Consider the following 27,925-nt stretch of genomic DNA (forward strand, 5'->3'; position numbering starts at 1 on the left):
CAGCACCCCGGGGTGGGCTTCCCGGGGCACTCACGGTCCCCGCCCCGGGGTGGCTTTCCCGTCCCGGTCCCCGTCCCCCCGGTGCCGGTGGCCGTCCCCCCGGTGCCGGCCGGTCGGAGCGGGCGGGGGGCGGTGTCCCGGCGGCGCAGCCCCCCGCGGGTCCCGCCCCCCGCTGCCCCCCGTCCTTGAAATTCCATGAACCTTCCTGGTTTAAAAACCTCATTTGGAGCCTTTGATGCGCTCGGATCTTCCCTCCCTCCTATTTTTTTGTTAATTTTCGGCCCAGCTGTCCGTTGGACTTTTCCAAAGGGTGCCAGATGCTGGATTCATGGGGAAACAATGCTTGGGAAGCAATTAAAGCTCCGAGGCTCTGATTGAAAAGGGGTATCGCCGTTCCCGGCGGGAATTGCGAGGCTGCTGCGTTCCTGGCCGTTCCAGGAGGGGCTGGAAGCGAGCCCTGAGCGGGCAGGGAACCGCTGGAATTTATTCCTGGGGAAAAGAGGGATCAGAGGAGCCGGAATGCTGGGAAGGGATTTATTCCTGGAGTAAAGGACTGGAGGAGCCGGAATGCCAGGAAGGGATTTTATTCCTGGAATAAAGGATCAGAGGAATTGGAATGCTGGGAACGGGTTTAATTCCTGGAGTAAAGGATTGGAGGAGTTGGAATGCTGGAAAGGGGTTTATTCCAGTAGCTCCCACCTTGGTGTAACTCTGGGAGATCCCCACGGATCCCAACCATTTTTTAAGGAAAAACCACAAATCCACCAATCCCTGTGCTGCTCCCAAGGCGCTGAATCGGGAATTCCATCCCTGGATCCAGCAGAGCCGAAGGAGCTCCAGCTCAGCTCTGAGAGGCCCCACACCCACCAATTTCCCAGAGATCCAGAATTCCCTCCTGCTGATCCTCAGGAATCCCAGGAAGTTCAAATCCTCACTCCCACGATGGAGAAATTGAGGAGCAAAGCCAAAATTTCCTGAATTTTTAACAAGGAATGGTCATTCCCGGAAAATTCCCATCCTGATCCTGGACTCTGCTCCCACTCCAAGCTCAGGGAAGTTGAGGGACCCCCCCAGAATCTTTTCTCCCAATCAATTCTCCATGGGAATATGCTGCCCTTTCCAAGCTTCCCAAACATTCCTAAATTCCTGGAGTTTCTGGAAAACTTCTCAGCCTGGGAATCGATGCCAGCGCCCCAGAAATTGTGGGATTTGTTCTCCGGGATGAGATTCCTGGTGAGGAATTTTCCCACCCCAAGACCTGCCCCCCACATCCATAAAGACTTTTTCCTGGGAATTTGGCGCACGGAACATCCCCCGCTCCAACCCTTCCCAGCTGGACTCACCTCGGGATGGGAATTCCAGGTGGTACCTGAAAAACCAAATGGAAAAAGAGCCATAAAATCCCAGATTTTCCTCCAGGATTATTCCAGCCTGAAGAATGAGGGATGGATGGGAAGATCTGGGAAAATGGGGAATGGGAAACATGAGGAATTCCAGGAGGAATTCTGATGGGCCAGCCCTGAAGAACTGGGAATGGATGGGATTTAAGCCCTTCCCAACCCGAATTCCATGGATTTCCATCCCTTGGAACAGATCCTTCTCCAAACACAAAAATTCCTGCCACCTTTTTCCCCTCAAATCCTTTAAAAGTCACCACTTCCAACCCCAAAATATTCCAGGATTTTTTGCTGAGCTCATGGAAGTGGAGGGTGATCCACGCTCTGCCCATTCCCCCCACAAAAACAAAAACAAAAGGTTTAATATAAAAAAATCAGGATTTATTCCTCTCTCCCACTTCAGGAAAATCTTAGGAATCATTTTAATCCAGGAATGGCACCAGGAAATTTGGGAATCCCACCGAGGGTTGGGAATAAAGTACAAAGTGCCCATTCCAAGATGAGCTCTGGTTGCAGGGAGAAAATTTCCCAGAATATTGGGTGGGAAGAGCCTTTTGGAGGAAAAACTGGGAATTTTTCGGGATGCTTTTGGGGTTGGGTCTCCAATTCCACAAGGAATTTTTTCTCCATCCTGTGGCTGCTCCATTTTATCCCAAAATCCTCAAAATCCAGCCCCACATGAGGGCAAATGGAAAAGCAGCTCCAGCTTTTTTGCCCCATATTTTATCTTTAAATTCCAACATTTCCATGGAAAATCCCAATTATCCATCATTTAAGCAGAAAAACATCATCTCTAAGAGATCCGCTCCGCGCCGCCGCGGGGGCCCGGCTCTCCGCCGCCCGCGGGGGCATGAGGCGGCGGGCGGCGGGCGGCGGCGCCGGCCCTTCCCCTGCGAGCCGCCGCCGGAGGATGAAGCAGCATGAGGATGTGTGACAGAGGCGTCCAGATGCTCGTCACCACGGTGGGAGCCTTCGCAGCCTTCAGCCTGATGACCATCGCCGTGGGCACCGACTACTGGCTCTACTCGCGCGGCGTGTGCAGGACTAAGTCCATGAGCGACAACGACACGAGCCGCAAGAACGAGGAGGTGATGACCCACTCGGGGCTCTGGAGGACGTGCTGCCTGGAAGGTACCGACCCCCGCGGCCCCAAAACTTCGGGGGAAGGGTTGCATCGCGGGACCCCCCACCCCAGATCCGGGCCCCCGGCGAGCGGCGCATCCCCCGGCCATGCGAGCATCCCTGGCCCGGCGGCCCCGCCGCTCCCCGCCGCTCCCCGCCGCCGCCTTCCGCACCCCTCCCCGGGCACTCGCGGTGGCACCAGGTGGAACCTCAGGGGGGCCGGGGGCAGCGGCTCTGCGGCTCCCCCCGCGCTGGGCACCGGCGCTGGCGGCGGACGCGCTGTGCCCTCCCGGCGAGCTCCGGGCTGAGGGGCCACAGGTCCCTCTCCTGGCCAGGAATGCGGGAGTGAGAGGCCCGCGGCCGCTGTCCCTCTCCGAGGCTCCGCCGGCCCCGCGTCACTGTCACCGGGGGGAACGCACCGCACCCGGCGCTTCCATCACCGAGCCCAGCTCCAGCGCCAGCCCCTTCCCTGCCAGCAGCACCGCGGGGCAGGGTGGCTGCTGCTGCCCCAGGGCTGGGCAGTGCCACAGCGGGGCTGCCCCACCACGGCTGCCCCTCCTGCCTGCCCGGCCTCGCCGCTTCGCCCCGCTGCTTCCCTCCCGCAGCAGCGCCTGCCTGGCGAGGCCCCAGCGGCTGCCGCCCTCCTGCAGCACAGGCCACGATTTGGGGCAGTTTCGCCCCAGAGCTGCTGGTCGGGGTGTTTCCGAGCAGCCACAGGCTGTGGGTAGAGATGAGCTTTAGCAGAGCCAGGTGCTGGTACCTGCGCAGCAATGAATGGCCGGCGGCATCACCCTGGGCCCTACCTCTGACAGTGAGTGGCAGCAGAGGGTGTCCCTGTGCCCAGGGGAACCTGCCCCACTGCCCTGAGGGGCCCTGGCCCTGTCAGACCGCCCCAGACCCGGGGCGACCCTCCGGCGGCGGGGGCAGGCGCTGAGCTGCTCCTCCACGTTGGAAAGTTCTCGGTGAGTCACGGATGCAGAAATACCCTGTCTGTTCTGCTGCTCGGTCCTAAGCCCGGTGAAGTCAGTCAGAGCTTTCTTATTGATTCAAGGAGGGTTTGGATCACGCTCTAATTCCATAATAAATAATTTGAGATAATCTGTCTCCCCTCTTGGGCTCAGGGAGCCAAGGAGTCAGGAGCCAGGGATGTGAAAGATGGGATCAGTGGAGGCATGAGTAATATCCAAAATTCTTTGGTTTGCTACCTGTATTTTTTTTTCCCCAACCAATGTTTCATGTTTCCCTCGCTGTGATCAATCACTGCTTTGGAAGGAGCCAGAGAGGCCCCGCTGCCCTGGGCACAGCTCACTGGGCAAAGGGCTTGGCAGTGCCAGGGCAGAGCTGGATCCCAGCCCTCCAGCCTGAGCCTGGGCACGGGGCTGGGAGCAGCGGGGCACGGGCTCAGCACTCCCTGTTCCACATCCTGCCCCACGCTGGTGCTCTGGGAGCTGCGGGAGTGGAGTGGGAGTGGGAATGGAGTGGGAATGGAGTGGAGAGGGAATGGAGAGAGAATCGGCGGCCAATGGAGTGGAGTGGAGTGGAGTGGAGTGGAGCGGAGCGGAGCGGAGCGGAGTGGAGCCGTTCCCGTACCTGCGGCACCCCCGGGCCTCGTGCGGGGCCCGGCTCCGCCGTCCCTGCGCGCTGCGGGTGGCAGCGGGGCTGCGGGGACAGGGACGGTCCCAGCCCGTGCCCGGGGGAGCATGTGGGGCTGTGATGGTGCTGGGGGGACGTGCTGGGGCTGCTTATCACCTTCCCGAATTCTGCAGGGGAAGGCGCCTCGCAGGCTGTTAACCCGTGCGGTGCTGGCAAGGGAAAGCTTCCCCAGTGAGCCGCGCAGGGCTCAGGAGCCGTGCGGGGGAAGGAGCGTGCTGGGGCGGGGGCTGAGCAGCCCCGCAGCCCGGGCAGCGCTGGGGGCACAGCCCGGACCCCTTACGTGCGGCAGGGCCAGCATTGCGACCCTTGGGCCTTGTTCCCTGCTGCCCTGCTCGCTGTGCGGCTGGGCAGGGACAGAGGCTCCATCCCCGCGCCCGGACCCAGCGCGGTCTGCCGCCGCTCCCGCGGTGCACAAATGCTTTCAGCACCGAGCGGAGCTCCCTGCCCCTCGGGAGCCGCCTCGGCCCTGAACTTCCCGCCGCCGGCGGGGGCTGGACGCGTGTGCCGGGGCAGGAATCGCGCCGGGGCCCGGCCGGGGCTCAGCCCGACGGGAGCGGCCCCGAGCATCCCCCGAGCATCCCCGGCACAGCAGCGCCTGCGTGGGAGCCAGCGCCACGTGAGCGTCACAAGCCCTTCGGCGAGAGCGATAAATGCTGAATGGAGCCGCCGCAGACCCATGGAGAGCCACCCACGCTGGGAAACACAAATTAGCGTTGACTCAGTAGCTGGAGCCCGGGCAGGTGTTCCCAGCCGGCTGGGCCGCGGTAGGCTGCCTGGAATCGCAGCCTTTGGATGCTGGTTGTTGCTTTTGCAAGGTGTGAACGCTCGGCAGGTGTCCCCCGTGTGTCCGGCTCAGGTGTGAGCGGCGCTGGCCCGTGTGTGTCCCCCGTGGCTGTCCCAGTGTCACTTGTTGTCCTGTGTGCCTGCTGTGTCAGTAGGAAGGGAGGGAAGCACACGGCGCTTCGGGCAGGGAGCTGAAGTTGAGAAATAGCTGCTCAGGCTAGTGGTGCTTTCAAGAAAGTAACAGAACTTTGGTTTTCATCAAACTTAATTAAATTCGGCATCATTAAATGCAGCATCATTAAATGCAGGGAGGCTCCGTGTCCTCCCTGCTGCGTGGTGTAGATTGGGACTGGCTCCATGGCATCATGCGGATCTGAAACAGGCAGAAGGAGCAGGAGGATTTGGCCAAGGCTGCTCAAAATACCATATTTTAAGGCGATGTGGTACTTTTCCTTTCCTCCTTCATTTCCCTCATCAGAATAAAGTGCTCTGTCATTTCTGGAGGAGGCCAAGCGTTGCTCTGCCTGCCTCCCTCACAGAGGATGCTCAGCATCCTGCACTCCTCTGGGGTGGGATGTGGGTGTTTTGCAGGGGACACAGACATCTCATGTCCCAGAGCTGTCCCCCTTGGGCCCATCCTGGCCCCTCCAGTGTCCCCCAGAGCAGCTCCAGCCTTTGCCAGTGGCAGTTCCTCCCTGCAGAGCCTGGGGAGCTCTCAGGGCTGGTCCTTTGGGATGATCCTGTCTGGATTTACACACAGCATTGCAGGAGCCACCAGCTGACCCCGCAGCCCCCAGGACCCTGCCCAGTCCTTTCTGGAGTTGGCCTGCAGCTCCTGCAGCTCCTGCAGCTCAGCAGAGGGTGGATGTCACTCCTGCATGCTCACCCAGGTGAGCAGCCGTGTCCCTGGGCCGGGGGTTCCGCTGGAGAGCCCATGAGCTCCTCCAGCTCCCCCTGAACACAAGAAACAATCCCAGGTACCCGGGTCTGCCGTGGCCACGGGGGCTGTCTGTCCTTGTGCTGCCTGCTGCGAGTCTGGCTGCACACTGGGGTCACTGAGCCCCTCACGGGGAGTCCCCAGAGGGGTGGGACCCCCAGCCCATCCGGTGGGACTGGGCAGCATCCCCCAGCCCCCAGCTGGAGCTCGCTCTCCTGGTTCCTCCCTCGCAGTCCTTGGGCCATGGCTGAACGAGCCCGAGCTGCCCAAGTCTGCCTGGCCCACCTCCCTCATTCCTCAATATTCCCATCACTCTTTTCTCTGCCATTTCCCTGGTTTACTCCCAATTATTTCATGTTTTATTCAATACTCTCAATGAAGATGTAGCTCAGCTCTGTCCTCGTAACAGGCAATCCTGTGCAGGAGCATCCCTTGGATGGAGGGACTGTCCCTGGGAGCTCCCAGCCCTGCTAATAAAGCGCTGTTGATTCTGCATAATACAGGTCTTTAACTTCTTCAGGAGAGCTAAATCAAATACCCTGTGGAACTCCTAAATGTATTATGTTACTGACTTCCTTTATCAACTGAATTTCTAACTATATCAGGAAAAATTCATGAAGTTTGATAAATCTGTTTTCCACGAGGCTGTTTGACATTTGCCTCCTCCCCCGTTCCCACCTCTGCTAAGGCACGGGCAGTGCTGGGGACACAGCTGCCACTGCCCATCGCATCACTCCTGGCATTAAACCAGCTTCTCCCTTCTTCTAGAAATCCCACAGAATGCCAAGGTTTATTAAAATCCATTTTAGCTCTTCAGAAGCCTTCTCAGCCCGTTCTCTGAATGCTCCTGGGAGGAAGCTCTCTGGTCCTCCCCAATCCATGTTTACACTTTGCAGTCGCTGTTTAGCATCCCCCAGCTCCTGCCAGAACCCGGGAGCCTGTTTGTCTCCAAGTACAGAGCAGAAGTATCTGATGAATAAATAAGCATGTGTCACTTCTGCTCCATGACTGACAGTTACACTGTCATGATCCAGTCGTGGTTTACACGTCAGGAGAGCTGCTTCCAACACAATGACAGAACTCCTCCTTGTTTTGCCTTGACCTTTCAGCTGCAGATTTATTTTCACTGATCCCATCAGCTCCTCCCATCAGCCCGTTGTGTGTGGCCTGCTACTTCTCATATCAAAGTCCCTGATTTTTAATTTTTTAATTCAATTTCCCATTCCCCCTTTCCAGTGGGCCCGGCAGGGCTGGAGGTGCAGGAAAGCACCTGCCCTTGTCCTGAGTTTCCATTTTCCCTGTTGGTTTTGTCCTGGCTGGTTTTGGCTCTGCTGTGCTGAGCTGGGTCACAGTGAAGGCATTAAATCGGCTGGAAGAGGCTGCCCTGGCTGGGCACCAGCTCTTCCCCCGCCTCCAGCTCCTCTCAGCCCTCTGAGTGAGGCCAAGCAGAGAATTTCCCCAAGGTGACAGCAAGATTGTTTCTGTTAGAAAGTTATTATCTTTAATTTTTAAAAGCGCCAAGCAAATGTCCCTGAGATTGCAATCACCCATGATGGAGCACTTTTTCTCGCCACTCATTACGGGCAGGTATTTAAGGAGCTGCTTGTCCTGTTCCTCTGTCTGGTCAGTGGCTGTGATAGATTCTCATCAGCACCCCAACGTGCCACTGCCCAGTGGTGCCCGGTCCAGCTCGGTGCCAGTGCTGCTGATGGTGATGGTGTGGTGGGGCTGCCAGGCCACGCTGACCACGCTGACCACACTGACCACGCTGACCAGTCTGACCCTGCTCACCATGCTAACCCTGCTCACCACGCTGACCACGCTGACCATGCTGACCATTCTGACCATGCTGACCACACTCACCATGCTGACCACGCTAACCATTCTGACCATTCTGACCACACTGACCATGCTGACCATTCTGACCACACTGACCATGCTGACCACCCTGCCCAGCAGCCCAGCACCCCTGGCATGGCTCCCCACAGCCACGCTGACCACGCTGACCATGCTGACCATGCTGACCACACTGACCATGCTGACCACTCTGACCATGCTGACCACGCTGACCACACTGACCACACTGACCACGCTGACCACTCTGACCATTCTGACCATGCTGACCACGCTAACCATTCTGACCACACTGACCACACTGACCACGCTGACCACGCTGACCACACTGACCACGCTGACCACGCTGACCATGCTGACCATGCTGACCACACTGACCATGCTGACCACCCTGCCCAGCAGCCCAGCGCCCCTGGCATGGCTCCCCACAGTGCCCCCAGCCATGGCTCTGCCCGGGGGGGCAGCTGTGGGGCAGGGGAGCACAGATGGGGACTGTCAGCCTGGGCTGGAGGGGATGGAGGGGACAGGGCTGCTCACTCAGCCAGGCAGGTTTGGGGGTGGTGGGAAGGGGTGTTTACACTTTGTTTGCTGAGGGCTGGGAGGTGTTGAGTTTTCCTGTGTGGTGGAAACACAGGATGTGATGGAGGCACCTGAGGAGAGGTGAGGGATGAAGGTGGAGAGGAACAGTTACCTGTTTGGGACTGCCTGATGGGATTACCAGGCTGCAGCTTAACGCAGTGAGACTTTCCATCAGGACAGGCTGGAGCAGGGACAGCCCAGCCCTGGCACTGCTGTCACACAGCACCAAACCCGTGCCCTGTGGGGGGTCACCCACAGCACCCAGGCACAGCCTCGGCTTTAGGGAATCCCTGAGCCGCGCCCTGGTGGAGGATGTACCGGATAAAAGTGAATTACTGTCCTCTAATGGAGATGGAAATGAGGCTGGCTGGACCCTCAGGCTGCTCCAGACCCATCTTCTCGTGGCACATGGCCAAATGCCACGAGTCATAAGAATCCTTGTGGGCGCAGAGGGGCTCGTGCCCCTGCCAGCTGGCACCGCGCTGGAGCAGCCGTGCCTGCAGCTCCAGGGCTGGCTGGAGAGTGTCCGGGGAGGAGCTGTGCCTCAGCTCGCTGCCACCAGCTCTGCTCCGAGCCGAGGGTGCAAAATTCCCCCTCCTGGGATGCTGCGGTGTTTTCTGGGCAAAAATCCTGACTTGTGGGGCGGGTTAAAGAGCCGGTTCCCTCACTGCCTGCGAGCAGCACGTGATGAGTAAAATGCTGTGAACAGCTCAGAAACAGGCATTTTACTGCTGCATAGGCGTGGTGCAGAGCCTGTCATCTCCGGAGCTGTTCCCGTGTAATAGAGGTGGAAGGCTGAATTTGAATGAGGCTCAAGTGTTTTTTTTTCCCATGCAAGGTCACTGGCTCCACGCCGGCTGTAAATAATTAGGGATGGCTGCCGGAGGCTCCCGGCTCTGGGGCTGCGGGCAGCTGTGGTGTGGGGAGGGTGCCCCACGGACGGATGCCGGATCCTCGGGCTCCCAGCGAGGTGGGCACCGGCCAGGAGGTGCCAGCGATGACGTTTGGCCAGGGAGCGATGCCCGGCTCCGCTGCCAAGAGCGGCGTGGCCTTTGGTGAATCCCTTCCCTCAGCAGGAGTTTTGCCTTTTGTAAGGTGAAGCCGGGTGCGTTCAGCAGCGCTCGCCTCCCCGTGGGGTGATGCCACCCCGTGCCCCCGGCACAGCCCCCGGGCACTGCTCAGGGGACAGGCCAGGTGTGGAGACCTGTCACGCTCTGCTGTCTGCTGAGCTGAGCATTAATCTCGCTCAGTGCTCCTCTCCTCTCCGTGGTTCCTGCTCACATGGGTTCCACCATGGATTTTTAATGAACACCGTGTGCACTTCACAAATAGACAGTAACCTCCTTTTTCGGGAAAATCAAAACCGGCCTTAAATTTATATAAACGCACTAATCCGTAGGCGTGGGGGGTTGCTGGCTTGCTGCCCGAGGGGTCCCGCTTGGCAGGGGGCTCTCCCTGCCTCACCTGCTGCCAGGTGCCGCTGGCAGGAGGGAGCTGCCCGGCATCCAGTGCCACCAACAGCAGCGCCGGCAGCTGCTGCGCTGGGGCAGCTCAAGGGGAAAGGCAGCACCCGCGTCCTGAGCGCCTGCAGAGTGCCCGCAGGGAGATGGGGAGGACGTGGGGAGGGGTCCTGCCCGCTGCCTTTCCAGAAGGGCTGCCCAGCTCTGCGGCTGGGCTCCAACACCTCCAACACCTCCAACACCTCCCACCCTCGTCAGCCTTTGGAGTGAGTGACCCTCGGAAGGAGATCCCCTGGAGCTGGTGGATGCATTCTGGGTCAGTGCTCGCTGTGGAGAGGTGGGGGTTTCACGCCTCTCCTGAGGGTTCCCGGCTGGCTTTGCTGTGCCGATGGGCTCTGCTCTGGAGCTTTTGGGGAGCTTTCCTCGGGGTGAGCAGCCGGGAGCCGCCTGCTCTGGCAGTCCCACGCGGGCTGTGAGCGAAGCAGCTCCAGATAAGGGCTCTGATTAAGAGGACACCGCGGTGATAAGGAATGACAGCGCCGGGGTGACAGCGGGTGGCTGTCCCTCGGGTGTGCGTGCTGCCAGCCCTGCGGCGGGAGGGCAGGGGCTGCATCCCGCACCCGGACCCGTTCCACAGCCCCGGGAACTCCGCCTGGCCCGGCTCGGGGCCAGCCCGGGCACCGGGGCTGCTGCGGAGTGTTCCCGTGCCACAGCGCTGCCAGTGCCCAGCCCTCTGCCTGCAGCAGGGATGGAAGGGGCTTCAGGATGGGGAGTCCAGGCCGGGGTACGCCGCGGTGCCTCTTGGTCCCTCCCAAACAGTTCGGGGGTTCTAAGGTCCTGTGGCACGTGGATCTGAGATCCTGCGGCACAGAGGACAAGGGGAGGGTGCTCTGGCTGTAGGCTCCTGGTCCCTTTTGGATGTGCCAGGACCCCTGGGCTTCGCTCAGCCCCCGAGCACTGCAGGACTCCCTCACTCCCTGCTGAGTGCCGAGCACATCAGGGCTTTTCACAGCCGAGGCAGGAGGAGGGATGGTGCCTGCTGAGCCGGCGATAGGGTGTGATGATTTTCTCAGATATTGCCTGTTTCTTATCTCCTGACGCCACGATGTAAAGGCAAATCCCGTGCTGCTGGGCAGCAGAGGGAGGCTGAGCTGGTCCTATGCCAGGTCCCTGGGAATGGTGCTGTTTAATTCCTGTGGGAATGCCAGGGTGGCAGGAAGGGAAGTGGGCAGGACTGGGAGCAGTCAGTCCCTGGTGCCACCCTGCCACCCCAGGGCTCTGTGTGTTTGCTGTCTGCCAAGTGGTTTGTACTGAAGGAGGAGAATTGAGGTGGACAGGAGCCCCCGGGGGGGGACAGGGACAAGGGAGGACAAGTGACCTCCCAGCCTTTCTGGGGGACGCTGGGTGCTCGTGGGGATGTTGGCACTGGTCATACATCCTGTGGGACTGTGGTGAGCAGTGACAAAGGTGGTGTTTGAGGGTGACATTTGTGTTCATGCCTCTCAAATGGTCACATTTCCAATTTCACTGGTGTTTTGGTAATTGTCCCCTAATTCTACCTTTAATCTCATTTTGTGCCTGGAATCACAAGGGGAGGGGAGAGCACCCCAGACAGACTACCAACAAGCAATGGCCCTTTTGAGGTGTGCCTGATTTAACTTACTAAAACCAGCCTTGGCTTGTGCTGCTGACATTGTCATCAAGCAGCTCGTGTCCTGAACTTGCCTGGTCCCAGGGATGGCACCTCCATCCCCCTGGAGAGCCTGGGCTCCCTCCTAACATGAAGCAGGAACCCTGCAGGCCAGGCCGGTGATGCTCAGCTCGGTGTTAACACCAGCTCCTCGCAGCTGTGTGTGACACCTCAGCGTCCCCGAGCGCATCACAGCGCCACCTCCGAGCATCGCCAGCGGCTGCGCCTTCCCTGCCTGGGAAAGGTCACTGTCACCTGCCGCGGCACACTGTGACTCCCGGCTGTGTCCCGGCCAGCAGGGACAGTCGCTCCTGCCGGGATGCTCTGCAGCCGTGCCAAGCCCTGCATTAGCCCGGGCAGCCTGGCTCAGCCGCAGCAGCCGTGCCCCCGGGCCGGGCTGGCAGCGGGGCCGCTCCAGGTGGGCACGGGCGGATGGCCCTGCCCGCCCGCTGCTCCGGGGGCTCTGGCGGCCCCGGGGCTCCTCTCCCCGTGCTGGGAGAATCTCCTGTCGCTCCCCAGCACTCCAGCCGAGGATGAACGTGTTCGCTGTGCATCAGTCTTGGCCTTCTCTCCAGCGCGAGAGGCTGCAGGATCAGAGCGATCGCGCCTTGCATAGGAAGCAGGGGAGCTGCAGCGGGGTGTGAGACCTCAGCCGGGAGCTGCGGGAGCCGCGGCCGCTTCTGCCCCCATCAGCGGGAGAGAGAGGGTCCTGGGGGACAGTGGGGCTGGGGGAGCTGGTGTGCGCCTTGGGAAAAAAAACTGCGTCTGGTGGCATTAAAGACACCCTGTGTATTGCCCCAGGCTGCCCCGGCTCCCGCTGCCGCCGCCCCCTTTAGCCTGCAGCAGCTCCCGGCAGCTCAGCCCGTCCCCGGTGCTGCCGGCTGAGCTCCGGTGCACGCCCGCCGCCGGGGCCGCGTGCCTGCGCCGCCAGCCCCCGCTGAGCCCCGAGACCCGAGCCCCCAGCCCCCGCTGAGCCTCGAGACCCGAGACCCCAGCCCCCAGCCCCCGCTGAGCCCCGAGCCCCGAGCCCCCAGCCCCGAGCCCCCAGCCCTGAGTCCCCAGCCCCGAGCCCCGCCTGCGGGCACCGCGCTCGGCCCGGCCCTGGCGCACCCGGGCTGGGCACTGCAGTGCCCTGTGCCCGCTGCAGCCCGCCGGAGCTGCCCGGGTCCATCGGGAGCTGCTCGGGTCCATCGGGAGCTGCCCGGGTCCATCGGGAGCTGCCCGGGTCCATGGGCAGCCCGCACGGCTGCAGTGTGCGACACCGCCCGTGTCGCTCGCTGAGGGGCTCAGGGACAGCTCTGGGCCTTGGGCAGGGCTGCTCAGGGCACACGAGCTCAGGCACTCTTTAGAAATCACTGCGACGTCAGTTTGAGCAGATCTCCCGCTCGGGATGCGGGGAAGTCTCCCGCAAAGCAGGAGAAGCAGAACGTCCCGTCAGCAGCAGCACGGCTCGGGGGGGCTCAGCCCCGCTGGCGGCGCGGGCCGGGCTGTGACAGCAGCGTCACCTCCCGCGCACAGCCTTTCCAGGGCTGTGAAATCCCCGGCTCCAGCTGAGCACCCAAAGCGAGCAGATGCTCGTGATCTGCATCTCTGCAGCGCTGCCCTACCCGTCTGTAAACTGGGGAGAGCAGAATCATGGAACTGTGGAATGGGTTGGGTTGGAAGGGACCTTCACATCATCCAGTGCCACCCCTGCCATGGCAGGGACACCTTCCACCGCCCCAGGCTGCTCGAGCCCCAGTGTCCAGCCTGGCCTGGGCACTGCCAGGGATGCAGGGGCAGCCCCAGCTGCTGGAGCACCCGCAGAGAGCAGCTGGGAGCCCTCGGCGATGAGCAGGTGGAGCTGCTGGGCTGCAGCTGGGACCGAGCCATCAAAGGCTGCTGCAGGCACAGCCCTCCCTGCAGGGGTGTGTGCTGCGGGCTGGGGGCAACGCCACGGACCCTGGGCATGAGCCAGAGCTGAAAATAGGGCAGTAAAGCTGCAGGGGCAGCCCCAGGTGGAACTCCTCTGTCCCTGGGAGCGATGGCAGAGCAGCACCTGGCTGCAGCAGCAGCAGGATGGGCTCTCCGTGGTTCAGTGCAGAAGAGGAGGATGGAAAGCCTTGGGTGAGTGCTGAAGCTCTCTGCTGCCACCCGTCCCGGGGGCTTTCACGCCTTTCTCCTCTTCCTCTCCTTGGCTCCCGAAGGGCAGAGCCACGGGGAGCTGGGCTGGTTTGGCGTTTGCAATGGCAGGGCCAGGCGGAATCGGGGTTGTTTAAAAGCTCAGATGCTTTCTAGCAAAGGATTTTGTGCTTTGAGCCAGGTTTGGGAAGCTGGGGAAGGTGAGGCTGTTTAATGGCCAAGGTGATGGTGTGAGTGGCTCAGGGACCACGAAGCAGCTGGCCCAGCTCTGACCCCCCGGAGCAGCTCTGGGGCCAGGAGCAGGGTCCTGCTCCCTGGGCTGGAGGGTGAGCGTGGGCAGGGACATCATAGCCTCGGACAGACGAGTCCAGGGGCTGCCTGAATCCCAAAGTGCTGTGTGAGGGATGAGATGCACCCTGCCCTGTCGCTGCCCAGGCACGGAGCCTGCTGCCAGTGCAGTAGTGCCAGGGTGCTCCCAAACAGGGCAGGGGGAGCGTGGAACGCCCTGGGGGTGGCTCTGGGTCTCTGGGCAGCTCAAAAGGGCAGCTTTTCTTTCATGGATGGGGAAGACGAGGTTGGCGTCGCTCACTGGTTCACCAGCAAAGTTGTCTCCTGATGCTCCGTCTGCAGGAGAGCTCCTTCTTGTTCTCCAAAAAAAGCCAAGAGTGAAACTATGGTGCTACTCCTGAGCACCGCTCTGCCCATCTGGGGCGTTGGAGCCGCTCCCCGGGGCTGCTTCCCTCCCGCAGATGGTGAGGAGGCGGCGCTGCCTCCGGCAGGCAGCAGCTAAATCCGGCCGGGCTGGCTGCTCGGAGCGGCCGGAGCGACCCCAGCCCCGCCAGGGGAGCCGGGAGGGCGGGGGGCTGCGGCTCCGGGCTGCCTGCACCGGCAGCACAATGCCCGCTGCATTCCTGGGATAAATAGGCTGTGATGGATCGAGGCCCTTTTACCACTTCAGCTGAAAACTTCAAATATTTATACCAGGAAGATGTGACAGAAGCACAGGTATATTTTAAAAAAGGCAGGTGCTGGAGTGGCAGTCGTGTATTTGAACTTCAAATACTTGCCTTCAAATCTATGCTATAAAAGAGGAAGAACGTAATAAATTTAATATCACTTTTTCAGGGGAAAACAACCTGCCGAGCCTCCTCCCAGGCTAAATGTGCTTTAAAGATTGACTGTGCAGCTGTAATAACTATTGATGAACTGTAAACATGAAAAGATCTCCCTGCTCCCGGCCTGTCAGGAGCATTAGGGTGGAAATGCTCCGTGCTCCGCTCTGGCGTGACTCACCCAGGCCTCGGCAAATGTGTTTATTTGTAAAGATCCTTATTTCAGAAACACTGACCTTTTTAATGCCTCGTGCAGCGAGCTCAGAAATTCCAAATTGCCTTTTGGCGACTGGCTCCTCTCGCTGCAGCTCTGACAGTGCTTTTCATGGCCATTTACATATTTTTAGCCTGGATATTCTGCACTGTGGGGCTCCTTGGCAGAATGATTTGCTTTTTGCAGTGCTGGGCTGAGGTCAGGCTGTGCTGAGGGCATGGAGGGCTCACTGCCCACCAGGCTCCCCTGGCACCTCCTCAGCCTCTGCCCTGAGCCCTCTCTTCATGGGATGGAGTCAGTAACATCCTCCTTCAAACACAGACCGTGGTGTTGATCATAAATTTAAGCAGATGATTCACCTTGAAACAGGGAATATTAAGGGTGGGCAGCCCTGGCACAGGTGCCCAGAGCAGCTGTGGCTGCCCCTGCATCCCTGGCAGTGCCCAAGGCCAGGCTGGATGGGCTTGGAGCAGCCTGGGACAGTGGGAGGTGTCCCTGCCATGGCAGGAGTGGCACTGGATGGGCTTTGAGGTCCCTTCTAGCCCAGGCCACTCTGGAATCCTGTGATGATTCCATGAATAAATGAGTTTTTCCAGGCTGCTGTACACCAGCACACCAGGATGTGTGTGACTGTGTCACCTGCCGGGCCCTGTGCCAGTCACTGTCACTGCCCAGCCTGCTGTTGGCTGCACCAAAGGAGAGTGACCAGACTGTCACTCTGTGCCAGTGGCCTGTCCCCTCGTGCCGAGTCCCTGCTTGTGCCACCAGCTGCCAGCTCCAGCCCCTGGAGCAGCTGTGGGGCTGCAGGGTGGGCAGAGCAGCACCTCAGCCTCCCTTCCCTTCCCTTCCCAGCCTTTCCTTTCCTTTCCTTTCCTTTCCTTTCCTTTCCTTTCCTTTCCTTTCCTTTCCTTTCCTTTCCTTTCCTTTCCTTTCCTTTCCTTTCCTTTCCTTTCCTTTCCTTTCCTTTCCTTTCCTTTCCTTTCCTTTCCTTTCCCTTTCCATCCTGAGCCAGTTAATTTTAAATCTTCTTTACTTCCAAGGGTTTTTTCTTAATTTAGTACTTTCTGAGTCAATTTGGACATATTTGTTCAAATTACATTCGAGTTCAATGGCCAGACTTGGCTATTTGCATAGTGTATTCACATTACGTGTCCATGTGCTGATTGCCAACTCCCATGCAAATTACTAAATTACTGGAATCTCTAGGTTAACAAAGGAAAAAATTCCATTCAGTTTCTCTATTAGATATATTTTGTGTTTTAAGTAACTGCTCCAAACACACACGAGTTTTATTGCTGCCATTGTCTAACCACATGATCAGGTACCTCTAAAATATTTCTATTTATACTGCATCACTAAATAACAGCTGGAGCTGCCAGTAATTGACAGGTGTGCTACCTCCCCCTTCCCGTTCCCCTTTCCCTTTCCTTTCCCTTTCCCTTCCCCTTCCCCTTTCCTTCCCCTTCCCCTTCCCCTTTCCCTTCCCCTTCCCCTTTCCCTTTCCCTTCCCCTTTCCCTTTCCCTTTCCCTTCCCCTTTCCCTTCCTTTCCCTTCCCCTTCCCCTTTCCCAGCCCTGCCCAGGCCGGGGTTGCCCAGCCGGCCCCCCCGGCCCCGGATGAGTGTGCAGAGTGAGAAATGCCGCGGCTGCGATCACGATTGAACGTTCCTGGGCCCGCGGCTGGCGCTGCCGCGTTGTTCGGCGGCGGGCGGTGGCACTGCTCCTCTCCGTGCTGCTGCTCGTCCCCGAGCACTGGGGAAGGACGTTTTGATGCTTTTCCGCTGCTTCTTCCAGCCTCTATCGGCGCTCTACAATTCCAAGTTGCTGATTTATATTCAGAGTTATGAATATCTCCTTTCTTCTCTTTGTTGGGCCTGCTTTTATTTTTATAGCTGTTTGCTTATTAGCCAGGCAGTTTCTAAACCAATGCAAACTCCCGTCATGGGGATGAGTTTTCAGGCAAAACACTCTTAAATCATTCTCTGTGCACAGTTGTGCTTTTATGCTTAAATCCATTCTCCTAAGTGATTTGGCTTATAATTGTTTTCTGCTCTGTGAATTGACCTCTCAAAGCACCAGGAGTCTGTGCTGGTGCCTCTGACTTGCCTCTGTGTGCCCATAAGAAGCATAATCAAGCCATGATTGCTTGGACTTGGGCAGCAACTAGTTTTTAATTCTGTGATCCATTCCCCTTCAGCTGTCAACACGGAGTCGAAAATAGCACTCCCCTGTGCTGGATGCCACGCTTCACAGCTATGAAATTGTCATTTATAGGTTTTTAGAAATTCAGAGGACATTTTAATACCGGTGAAGTGAAACCTCCAGCTCCCCATCACAGTGCAGCTTCTCTCCTCCTTGGTATAAATAGGTGCTCAAGCAGCCTAGGGATGATCCGGCCCTGCTGAGCTCGGGGTGGGAGCAGACCCCCGAGCACCCACACCACAGCTTCCCTTTGTCTGCATTCACCAGAGGACCCCAGGTTTTACACTCTTGACTCTTGGTTTTCCCCCCAGTCCCAGCTGGGCAGATTTTGTCCCCAGTGTTCTGGACACGAATCTTGTGGGTCCAACTCACTCCTATCAATGAGTGTGTCTGGATCTGTTGTAATTATCCAGCTGGATCGTGGGATCATGGAATCGTGGAATGGTTTGGCTTGGAAGAGACCCTAAAGACCAGGCACTCATGCCAGGGTTGGGCTGGGAGTTTCTTCCAGCTCTGGCCAGCCCTTGGAGTGGTGGAAAGGGGAGGAGGGGGATGAGCACAAGCCCCCTTTGCCAAAGGGGCACAGAGCTCCCACCCCGCAGGACAGACCCCCTTCCCACACCCTGCTAGACAAGGATGTGGGATCCAGGAATCTCCCAGAGCTGAGCTGCTGCCCCTGTTACCTTCAGGCTGGAAGGCAAACCCTTCCCAGAGGCTCATCAGTTAACCCAAGTACATCTAAAATGTTCATTAAACAGGGAGAGCAGGAGCTCTGGGCTCAGCTGGGCCAGGCCTCCTGCCCTGCCCCATCTCTTACCATCAATGCCTCCAAGCAGGCAAACAAACCAAAGATCATTATTTTTTTTATATAATTGCCAGAATTGTATTAATTTAAACAGATAAACTCAATCAGTGAAGCTCATTAATTTCTAGCACATGGCTTATTTACGCCAATTCCGGCTGCTCCAGCTCTCATTGCGCTCTCATAGGAATGTCAATTACCTTTTAAAATAAAAATCAATGTTTATCCACTGTTAAAGATAAAACACGAAATGATTTCCTTAGACATGCTGCTGAGTGCTCTCCTCCCCAGCGTGATCCGAGTGCTCCCGGCGCTGGCAGCTGCTGCCCAGTGCCACGGGGGCACAGCAGAGAAGGGGCCACCCAGAACCCCTGCGCTCACCTCGGCCCCTGCTCCCCCCTGCCCCTTCCCAGCATCTTCCCAGAGCGTGGTGTTTTCCTGCCATGTGCAAGGGCAGAGGGAGGAAGGTTGGGAGGATGCAGGGAGGAAGGAAGCTCAGGAGAGCGTGGGGGGAGCCCCTGGAAGCAGCTCCAGAGTGTTACCTGATTACTTTTCTAATGAGAAAAAATGAGAAAACCCTCAGAGCAAAGGGCTGGAAATTACCCATCAGCTGCAAACTTTTTTTTCCTCCTCTATTATTCAGAATTGTTTTGCTTTTCTGAACTGCCTTGTGTAGGTGGCACCAACCCCACAGATTCCAGAATGGGAGATGATGAGTCACTGTCAAAATGTGGATTTTTTTTTTCCCCCTTTTTTCCATTTAACACCGCTGAGGGAGTGAAGTCCCTGTGCCACGCGCCGATCGCTGGCACCTCGCGGGCTGGCGCTGCCAGGAGCTCCCAGCCCACCCGTGGTGTGGTGCCAAGCTGTGCTCGCCGTGTCCCCCTGGGGATGCCCATCCCGGGCACCTCCTGCTCCCCACAGCGCCAGCCCCGGGGGTGCTCCGGCTCTGTCCCTGCCAGGTGTGTGCTCAGGTGTGTGCTCACACCGGGCTCTGCTCACAGCCACAGCCCAGCCACCTCTGCTGCCTCCCCGCTCCTGCATTCCTTTCGTCTGACTTTGGTTTTTTCCACTGGTGGGGGGGGTTTTTTTAATATATAAAAACAGGAAAAAATGTCCTTCGGAACAGGCGTATCTGTGTAGGTGCCTCTGCTCAGGCACAAGCCACCACCGCAGAGAGGGGGAGAGGGTGTGAAATGCAGACGGAGCCAGATCCCTCCCGAGCCGGGGGAGCTGGTGTGGGGCTGCTGGGGCGACGGGATGTGCTGCGGGACAGCTCAGTCCTGCCGAGGAGGAGGAGGATTCCTCCCACTGCCAGGTGCTGAGGGCCCAGGGCCGGCGGGGCTGGGGGCTCTGGGCTCTGCCTTCACGCGCTCTCCTGGGCTCGGGGCCAGCAGTAACGGTCTGAGGGGTCACAGAGCTGGTGGGATGGCCAGGACAGGTCCCCTGGCTCCCCAAGGCTTCCCTGGCCTGGGGGAGAACAGCCCCTGAACCCAGCTGCAGCAGCAGCTCCAGGGGGGTGCTCAGTGCTGCGCATCAGGGGCTGCAGCCCCCCCACCAGCCTTCTCTGCTCCTCTGAGCTGCTGTGTGCCTTTGAGCTCTGGCTGTGTTGAAAAGCTGGTGATGCAGGAGGCAAACAGTGCGCTGGGGGGTGGCTGAGGCCCCCCACAGCCTTCCCCAGGGCCACAGGAGCTGCGTGGTGTCACCCACTGAGCCCTGTGCAGTGGCCACCGGGTGCTGGCCGTGGCTAGCACAGACCCAAACCCCGGAGCTCTGCAGTCTCACACCAGGGACCTTGTGCAAAGAGCCCCAGGATGCCTTGCAGAGCCTGGAGCTGGGGAAGGGAAGGAATAGGGATGAATTTCTCTCCATCTCTCCAAGCATCTGGGAGGTGGGTGGGAGGTAAAAAAAGATGAGCCCTGAAGTTTTAATTCCTCGGAGATATTTAGGTATCCTGCTCTTGTTACTCAGGGATGCAGAGCCTGAGCATCTCTGGGACTGTGCAGCAGGCTCCTTCCTACCCCAGCACTCTCCAGCTCAGCTCCGACCTCTGGCTCTCCAAAATATTAATTTTCCAGCTCCAGAGAACTTAGACCATAATGACACGCCAGTTCCCCGAGATGGATTCAGTGTAACACTGTCTTTAGGAAGGCCATTACTGGAAACCACAACTTGGGAGATAACTCACTCGGATATATCAGGAGGAGCAGAGAGCTGAGGGCTGGAATGTGACCTTGACTCCTGGCTGAGCCACTTCCAGGGGAGCAAGGAATTTTGTTCTCATTTGAGAGTGGTCTCAGCTCATCCTCCTCAGCCTGAGTCTTCCTTTGCACACACCAGTAGCACCCAGAATGGTCCCTGGAAAACCGTTCCACCAGATGAAAAGTAATGAGATTTTAACACCATAACTGGAGCTCTTCAGTCTCCTGGCTCGTCGGGCTGGGATCGATATTCTTGGCTGTATTTCCACCACTGCAAACCTATTTCCCTCACAGGCCCCTCCCCGTCCCCCCAGCCCTCCCTGGGGAAAGGGGCTCTGACAGGAAAACAACCTGAGATCAAATCAATTAATTGCCTCTGCATGTGCCGATAAAGGCGGTGCGGGAGCCCGGCGGTATTGGGGAGGCACGGATCCTGCCCGGGGCTGGGGGAGCACGGACCCTGCCCGGGGGCTGGGGGAGCACAGACCATGCCCGGGGGCTGGGGGAGCACAGATCCTGCCCGGGGGCTGGGGGAGCATGGACCCTGTCCGGGGCTGGGGTCCCAGCACCCAGCGTGCGGCTGGGGCGCTGCGGGGCTGGGGGCGCTGAGCGGATCGAAGGATCACGCGGGGTGCGAGCGGCCCTGCGGGAGGGGAGGGAGGGAGGGAGGGCAGGGCAGGGGAGGGGTGCCCGCAAGAAGCTGCCCTGAGTGGGGAGTACGAGTCCCTCGGTGCCCTGAGTGGGGAGTACGAGTCCCTCGGTGCCCGGTGAAACCCGGTGCCAGCCGCCCCGGGCAGGCTCGCTGCGGGGCCTGGGCCGCCGGGTAGGGACAGCCTGCAGGCGCCCCGCGGTCCCGGTGCTGGCAGACTCAAAAAGCCCTGGAAGGTTTTACAGCTGGAGGGGATTCCCTGGACTGAGGTGAGGCCGGCACACGGAGAGTTTGAGCTGCGGTTGGGTGAGGATGGGGCAGAACGGGGCTGGGGCCGCTCCGCTCCTGCCGGGTGTGCGGCAGTGACCAGACAGTGACCAGGGAGGTGGCACCTGCCCGATGGCACCGGCTGGGAGCAGGGCCGGGGCTGCTCCCCCTCCTGCTGGAGGAGAGGACAGGCAGGCCTGGTTCCTGCTGCTGCCCGCTGCCGGGGGGCTCCGGGCCGGCTCTCGGGACCCCCGGCACAGCCCCTGCCCTGGCGCTGCTGCCGGGCTGGGCTCCGGCCGGGAGCGGTGGCCATGAGCCAAGCTGGCTAATTGGGACTCATACTAATAGGGAAAGGAAATTCCTGAGATCCACCCCGAGACAGCCGAGCGGGCACGGGCGCAGCAGCGGCCGCAGAGGAGCGGAACCCGGGCTGTGCCTCAGGCTCAGGCACGGGCAGGGCTGGAAAGGGCTCAGCAGCGGCTGGGATGTGCTGGGAGCAGCAGCCTGGCGTTCTCGGGCCGGGAAGGAGCCCCCAGCCCAGCCTGCCGCAGGGCACCAGCCCTGATGGGCCGTGCCCGGGGCTGTGCCAGCTCTCGGGGCACACCTGGGGCTGGGGAGGCGTTGGCAGGGACTGCGAGCGCCCAGAGGCGGTAGCAGGGCCAGGGCACGGCCCCTGGGACACGTCCCGGTGTCACTTAGCCAGGCCCGGCTGTAGCGCCGGGAGAGGAGCACACGGAGCTGCGTCGGGGGTCGGGGACCTGGGGGCTGAGGATGTGACACCTGGCCCCGCTGCTGGGGGGCTGTGTCCCAGCCAGGACCCTGAGCAGCTGCCTCTCCCATCCTGGGGTCGTTTCCAGCCGCAGCTCCCAGGGGCAGCGTTCCCTCCTGGGGAGCACCTCGGAGGTCAGAGGGGATTTTTGGGCTTGCAGCCTTGTTGTGGTGTGCGCTTGGAGCCTGAAGTTGTGTGTCAGGTGGCTCGGCATTGCCATGACGACGGGCATCAGCTGGTGAACAGAGGGAGTAAAGGAGACAAAATAAATGTCGGAGTGTGAGTAGATGCCGCGGAGCCGGGGCTGCCCCCTGCCCCGGGCAGCCGGCCGTGTTCTCTGCTCAGCCGTGGCTGCAGCCCCACTCCGGCAGTGCCTGATGGCTGCAGAGCAGAGGGACCCGTGGGGAGCAGCTCTGGGGAGCGTGGGGCAGAGCCTGCTGGCTCTGGGCACAGGGACAAGGTGGGTGGAAGCCCAGAGCTGGGGGGAGGAGGCTGTGCTGTGAGCTGCTGTCCTCACCGTGCCCAGTGCATCCCCTTCTCCCACAGTTCCCAAAGCAACGGCAGCAGGCGATTCTCCCTCCGATGCTGTGTCTCCCTCTGGATGACAGCCTGCCTCCTCCAGAGCTTCATCTTCAGGCTCTGACTGATGCCTGTCGTGCTGCTCAGCTCCCCTGAGCACAGCCTGGGAGTGTGCAGGACACCCCGAGGGCTGCCTTGTGCTGTCTGGAGCCCTGGTCCCTGGTGACGTGTCCTCCTGCTGCCATGGCAGAGGGGACAGAGCCAGCATGACCTGAGCACGTGCTCTAGAGCCAGGATGCTGAGGGGCTGCCCTTCTGGGGAGATGCCACCCTCCGTGCCCCTTGCTGCTCCAGAGCAGTCCCACTCTGTGCCTCAGTGTCCCCCTTTAGAGCATGAAGGCCCCTGGGCTGCTGCACATCCTGGCCAGCAGGATCTGAGCATTTCCTGGCTTGTGTCTCCCCAGGAACCTTCCGAGGAGTGTGCAAGAAAATCGACCACTTCCCTGAGGATGCAGACTACGAGCAAGACACGGCCGAGTACCTGCTCCGTGAGTCTGCTCCTGTGGCACACCCCCTGGGCCCCTCACACCGCAGGGCACCCCTCCCTGTGCCCTGGTGTCACCCAGCAGGAGGCTGAGGGGTCACAGCCCCCCTGGGCAGCATCTGGGCTACCCGAGCCTGGCCGTGCCACGCTGCAGTGCCACGTGCTCATGGCACTGTCCCCACGGCCAGTCCCAGCAGCTGCTGCACAGCCTGAGCCTCTTGGTGCCCCCACGGGGGACCGGGACCCCGCAGACCCCAGGTGCAGCACACAGGGACACGTCTCCACGTCCCTGCTGGTGTCCCTGCTCCCTGAGCCTCCAGCCAGGCTGGGCTTGCCAGGAGAGCATGAGCAGCAGGTGCCAGGTTCTCTGCACGGGCAGCCGAGCACAGGGACACAGAGGGAACTGAGCTGGCAGATTTCCTGGGAAAAGTGGGTCCTCCTGTCCCAGGGGCCAGCCAAGCTCCGGGGCAGAACCACAGACCTTCCCACAGCACCCCAGAATGGCCCAGGTTGGAAGGGACCTTAAAGCCCAGCCCAATCCACTTTCCTGCATGGACCAGCTTCCAAAATGACAGTAGAGAGTAATGAATGCAGCAGATCACTACCTGCTGCACCAAAAATACACTGTGCCTTGGCTTGGGCTCTCATCCCTCCACTAGGGCCGTTATTAAAGCAGAGAAATACAGAGAAGCTCCATTAAAATTCCACTCCTGGGGGCTTTAAAATAGACTTTTTACTTTAAATGTGAGAGGGAGTGGGAGAACTTCAGCACTAATCTACTAAAACTGCAAAGCCATTTCATTAAACTCGCTCTCCCCTCCACTGGGTGAGCAGAGCTGTGGAAATCTGAGAGTCCAGAGCAAGAACTGGATGAGCAGCAGCTGGGTCAGTCGGGGGGCTGGGCTGAGCACCAGGCCATGGGCACAGGGTCCTTTCCCAGGATTCCTTCCAGCCCCAGCAGCTCAGGGAGTGCCCAGGCTGCTGCATGCCCCTGCTGCCTCTTGTTTGGAAATGCAGAGCTTGGGTGAGCCCTCAGCAGCCTGGCACACACGTGTGGCTCTGCATGTCGGGGGTGTCACCTGTGTCCAGCCTCTGTCACGGTGCCTGGCACATGCCCACACTGAGGGGACAGTGTCCCTTGGCTGCAGGGCCACCCTCACCCAGCCTTGGGACTGCCCATGTTTCTGCTGAAAGAGGGGAAATTTGGGTGAGATATGCAGAAGGAATCCTTCCCTGGGAGGGTGGGGAGCCCTTGCACAGGTGTCCAGAGCAGCTGTGGCTGCCCCTGTATCCCTGGCAGTGCCCAGGCCAGGCTGGATGGGGCTTGGATCAAGCTGGGATGGTGGAAGGTGTCCCTGCCCATGGCAGGAGGTGGCACTGGATGGGATTTAAGGTCCCTTCCACCCCAAACCATTGCAGAGCTCCATGACAAGCAGAGGATGCCTGGTGGGGACAAGTGCTGGGTCTCCCCATCCATCCTGGCAGCACAAGGGGTGCCTCGCACGGATCCTTCCCAGGTGCGGGGGGTGCTGAGGCTGATGCTGCCCCTCTCCTGTCCCACAGGTGCAGTGAGAGCGTCCAGCATCTTCCCCATCCTCAGCGTGGGGCTGCTGTTCTTCGGGGGGCTGTGCGTGGCCGCCAGCGAGTTCTACAAGAGCAAACACAACGTCATCCTCAGCGCTGGCATCTTCTTCGTCTCTGCAGGTGGGAGCTGCCAGGGGCTCCTCCGGCCTGGGGGACACGGGGGAGCAGGGGCGGGGTGTGGGTCCTCCCAGGCTGTCAGCACTGAGAGGTTCTGAGGTGTGAGAGCTGTTCCAGCCCTGTGGGAACATCCCCACAGAAGGGAAAAACTGTCAGGGCTCTCTGGCCATGGTCCCTGTGCCAGAGAGGGCTTCGAGTGCCCCCCTGCCCTGCCTCGAGCAGAGCCCACTTGGGGGCACGGCCCAGGAGGGGCTCCCCAAGCGCAGCCATCCCCCTGGGGGTTACCAGACCCTGGGACAGGGTCGGGGGGCTCTGCCCTCCATCCTGGACAGTCAGTGGGCACTGGGCCAGCAGCAGCAGGACCAGGCAGAGGGGCTGCCACATGGAGATCACTCTCTGGGGAGGCTGTTCCTGCTGGATTACTCATTCCTCTGTGCTGTTCCCCAACGCTTCCCCTGATTATCGCGTGACAATGTCTTTGTCTCAAGGAACCGCTCTATTTTGTGTTTTTCTTCTCCCCACAAAAAGACAAATGACTCTTCCTCCTTGGCTGGCAGGCGCTGCTGATGCAGATGAGAAAACAGCAGAGAGAACATAATCGATTCATTAAGTAAATCTGGGAATGCACCAGCCTCTCCCCAGCCTGCAGCACAGCCCCGCTGCTGCTGCTGGGGCACAGGCTGCCCCTGTCCCAAACAGAGCCTCGGGACTCCACCAGAAATGGAAAGAGATGGAGCCATTCCAGCTTCCCTGTGCTCCTAGGGCCATGGCGAGCTGGCTTCATGCTGGGGGGATCCCCCTGCACCCCTCAGGCTGGCTCTGCTGCTGCATGACACCAGCCAGGCTCCTGCATTCGCTGTTCAGCAAGGCAAAGCACAACCAGCTCCCAAAATGTCCCTTTTCTAGAGAAAACAGTGGTTATTCCTCTTTCCTGGGAATGTGTAAGGGATAAGTGTGTAAGGGAATGTAGAAGTGTCCTGGGAGATCAGCAGAGGTCTGCAAGGGGATTTGGTCCGAGTGTGCTGGCAGAGGGTTGGTGCCCCATGGGGACATGCTCCCCCAGCCACTGCTGGCACTCAGGTGAGCGCCTGCCCCGCCTGTCCCCCCGCAGGTCTCAGCAACATCATCGGGATCATAGTCTACATCTCGGCCAACGCGGGGGACCCGGGGCAGAGCGACTCCAAGAAGAGCTACTCCTACGGCTGGTCCTTCTACTTCGGGGCGCTGTCCTTCATCATCGCTGAGATGGTGGGGGTGATCGCCGTGCACATGTACATCGAGAAGCACCGCCAGATCCGTGCGAGGTCCCACTCGGAGCTGCTGAAGAGGTCGGCCTTCACCCGCCTGCCCCCCTACAGGTACCGCTTCCGCCGGCGGTCCAGCTCCCGCTCCACCGAGCCCCGCTCCCGGGACATGTCGCCCATCAGCAAAGGGTTCAGCACCATCCCCTCCACCGACATCTCCATGTTCACCCTCTCCAGGGATCCCTCCAAGGTTACCATGGGGACGCTGCTCAACTCGGAGCGGGACCACGGTTTTTTACAGGTCCATAACTCCATCCCCAAAGAGTTCAAGGAGTCTTTGCACAACAACCCGGCCAACAGACGAACCACGCCGGTCTGAGGCGGGCTGGGCCGTGGGCAGGCTGCATGGCATCACCCTCGTGACGGTGTAACCTGTGAAACCCCGTTTTTAAGGACAAACCCGGAGGCTCCCCGTGCCCCTGCCCGTGGGGCTGGTTTTTCACTCCTGAAATGCCACTGGCCGGGCCAGGCCGCCGCGCCTGCGGTGGGAGCGGGACCCCCGGCGGGGAGGGGACAGGGCCGCGCCGGGACCCTGGCCCTGGTGCCCTGCGGACTGAGCGGGCTCCAACCCCCCAGGACAGCGGCTTCCCGAGGTCTCCATCGTTCGTGTGATCATAACCGCAGTGTTCCCATAGCTGTGTGTCCATGGAAATGCTGGCGATAGCCCTGTCCGTGAGAACCCTTACCCAGTAGTTACATTTCGGTGGAATCGCCTGGAAGTCCGGAGCTGGAAGCACTGAGCTAGTGCCGGAGCGATGCTTGTGTTCCGAACCCCTTTCCCTGTCGTGCTGGATGGAGTGCTCGGGCTGGGTTCCTCTATGGCGTTTCGTGCATGCATTAAATAGCTTGGAATTCAATTTTGTCATGTCGGGTTGGAAGAAACATCCTTTTGCAATTTTCTGTGGTCTCGAAAGGGCTTATTTCCTTCCCTCCTTCCCTCCTTCCCTCCTTCCCTCCTTCCCTCCTTCCCTCCTTCCCTCCTTCCCTCCTTCCCTCCTTCCCTCCCTCGAAAGGACTCAGGAGCAGAATTACTCCAGTGACTGGTAGCAAGTATCCAGCGTTTAATTCACCTCTAACGTTGCAAGAAAATGAATTACTTCCCTACAGTTGGTACACACGCAGTCAGAGATGACTGTCTGGGCACAGCCGAGGGCAATGCGCGACCGTGGCGCTGCGGGAGCGGCTGCAGCCGCGTGCGGATGGGGTGAGATTCCCTAATGGCTGGGAGATCCATGAGAAAAACAATAAAATTGTCCAGTTTGGCAAGTTGCTTGGCTGAGTAGGTCACACTGACCCCGCAGTGGGCACCGAGAGCGGCGCAGCGTGGCCGGCAGGGAGGAGGGAGGTCAGGCTGGGGCTGCCACGAGCGCGTGAGCAGACGGAGGCTCGGCTCTAAACTCTCCCACTGGAGCAGAGCTCGTCTAAGTGGAAGCAGTTCTGAAGCAGTTGGTCCGCGGTGATGTGTCACTTAATTGGAATCTGATTGAACCTTCTGATGGAAGTGGCAGATCCCCACGGGGTCCCCGGGACTGCTCAGGGGCCAGCGGGGCTCTCGTTCACTGCACTCCTGCAGAAGGGGAACGTCTGGTGTGCAGTGTGTGAGCCTGAGCAGCCTCGGCCTGGGTCTGCACATCCTAATCCTTGCTGGGAATAATGGACAGGCCGCTGGGAAACCCGGCACAGGAGCTCTGCTGGGGTGAAATCCTCCCGGGAGCTCCAGGAACAGCCCCAACATCAGAAAGTGCAGCCCTTTCTGCACTTTCTTCACACAATTGCAGAATGCTTTGGGGTAGAAGGGACCTTAAAATCCTTTGGGGTGGAAGGGACCATAAAGCTCAAGTCATTCCATGGGCAGGGACAGCTTCCACCATCCCATCCAGCCTGGCCTTGGACATTTCCAGGGACCCAGGGGCAGCCACAGCTGCACTGGGTACCCTGTGCCAGGGCCTGCCCACCCTCCCAGGGGGAATTTCAGCTCCCTCGCCCTTATTTGCTACTGTTGCAAAGGGGGTTGTTCGAGAAGGCTGATTCAGATGCTAATTAAGCCT

General features: G+C 59.7%; 1 protein-coding gene across 1 annotated transcript; it reads left to right on the top strand.

The window, feature by feature from the left end:
- Window positions 1–2,317: 2,317 nt before the first annotated feature.
- On the top strand, window positions 2,318–26,196 carry CACNG3 (calcium voltage-gated channel auxiliary subunit gamma 3). Its single transcript, XM_041490339.1, has 4 exons — window positions 2,318–2,528; window positions 22,793–22,876; window positions 24,436–24,576; window positions 25,685–26,196. Exons 1-4 carry the CDS (start codon window positions 2,318–2,320, stop codon window positions 26,194–26,196), a joined length of 948 nt encoding a protein of 315 aa, XP_041346273.1.
- The last annotated feature ends 1,729 nt before the right edge of the window (window positions 26,197–27,925 follow it).

This window comes from Pyrgilauda ruficollis, unplaced genomic scaffold (genome assembly GCF_017590135.1).
Source record: "Pyrgilauda ruficollis isolate IOZ18807 unplaced genomic scaffold, ASM1759013v1 scaffold122, whole genome shotgun sequence".
Taxonomy (NCBI): Eukaryota; Metazoa; Chordata; class Aves; order Passeriformes; family Passeridae; genus Pyrgilauda; species Pyrgilauda ruficollis.

Bases quoted from the DNA above. Each gene is read 5' to 3' on its own strand.
- CACNG3 (XM_041490339.1), top strand. From the start codon at position 2,318: ATGAGGATGTGTGACAGAGGCGTCCAGATGCTCGTCACCACGGTGGGA. The intron at 2,529-22,792 runs GTACCGACCCCC...GTGTCTCCCCAG, and splicing joins GAGGACGTGCTGCCTGGAAG to GAACCTTCCGAGGAGTGTGC. The intron at 22,877-24,435 runs GTGAGTCTGCTC...CCTGTCCCACAG, and splicing joins CACGGCCGAGTACCTGCTCC to GTGCAGTGAGAGCGTCCAGC.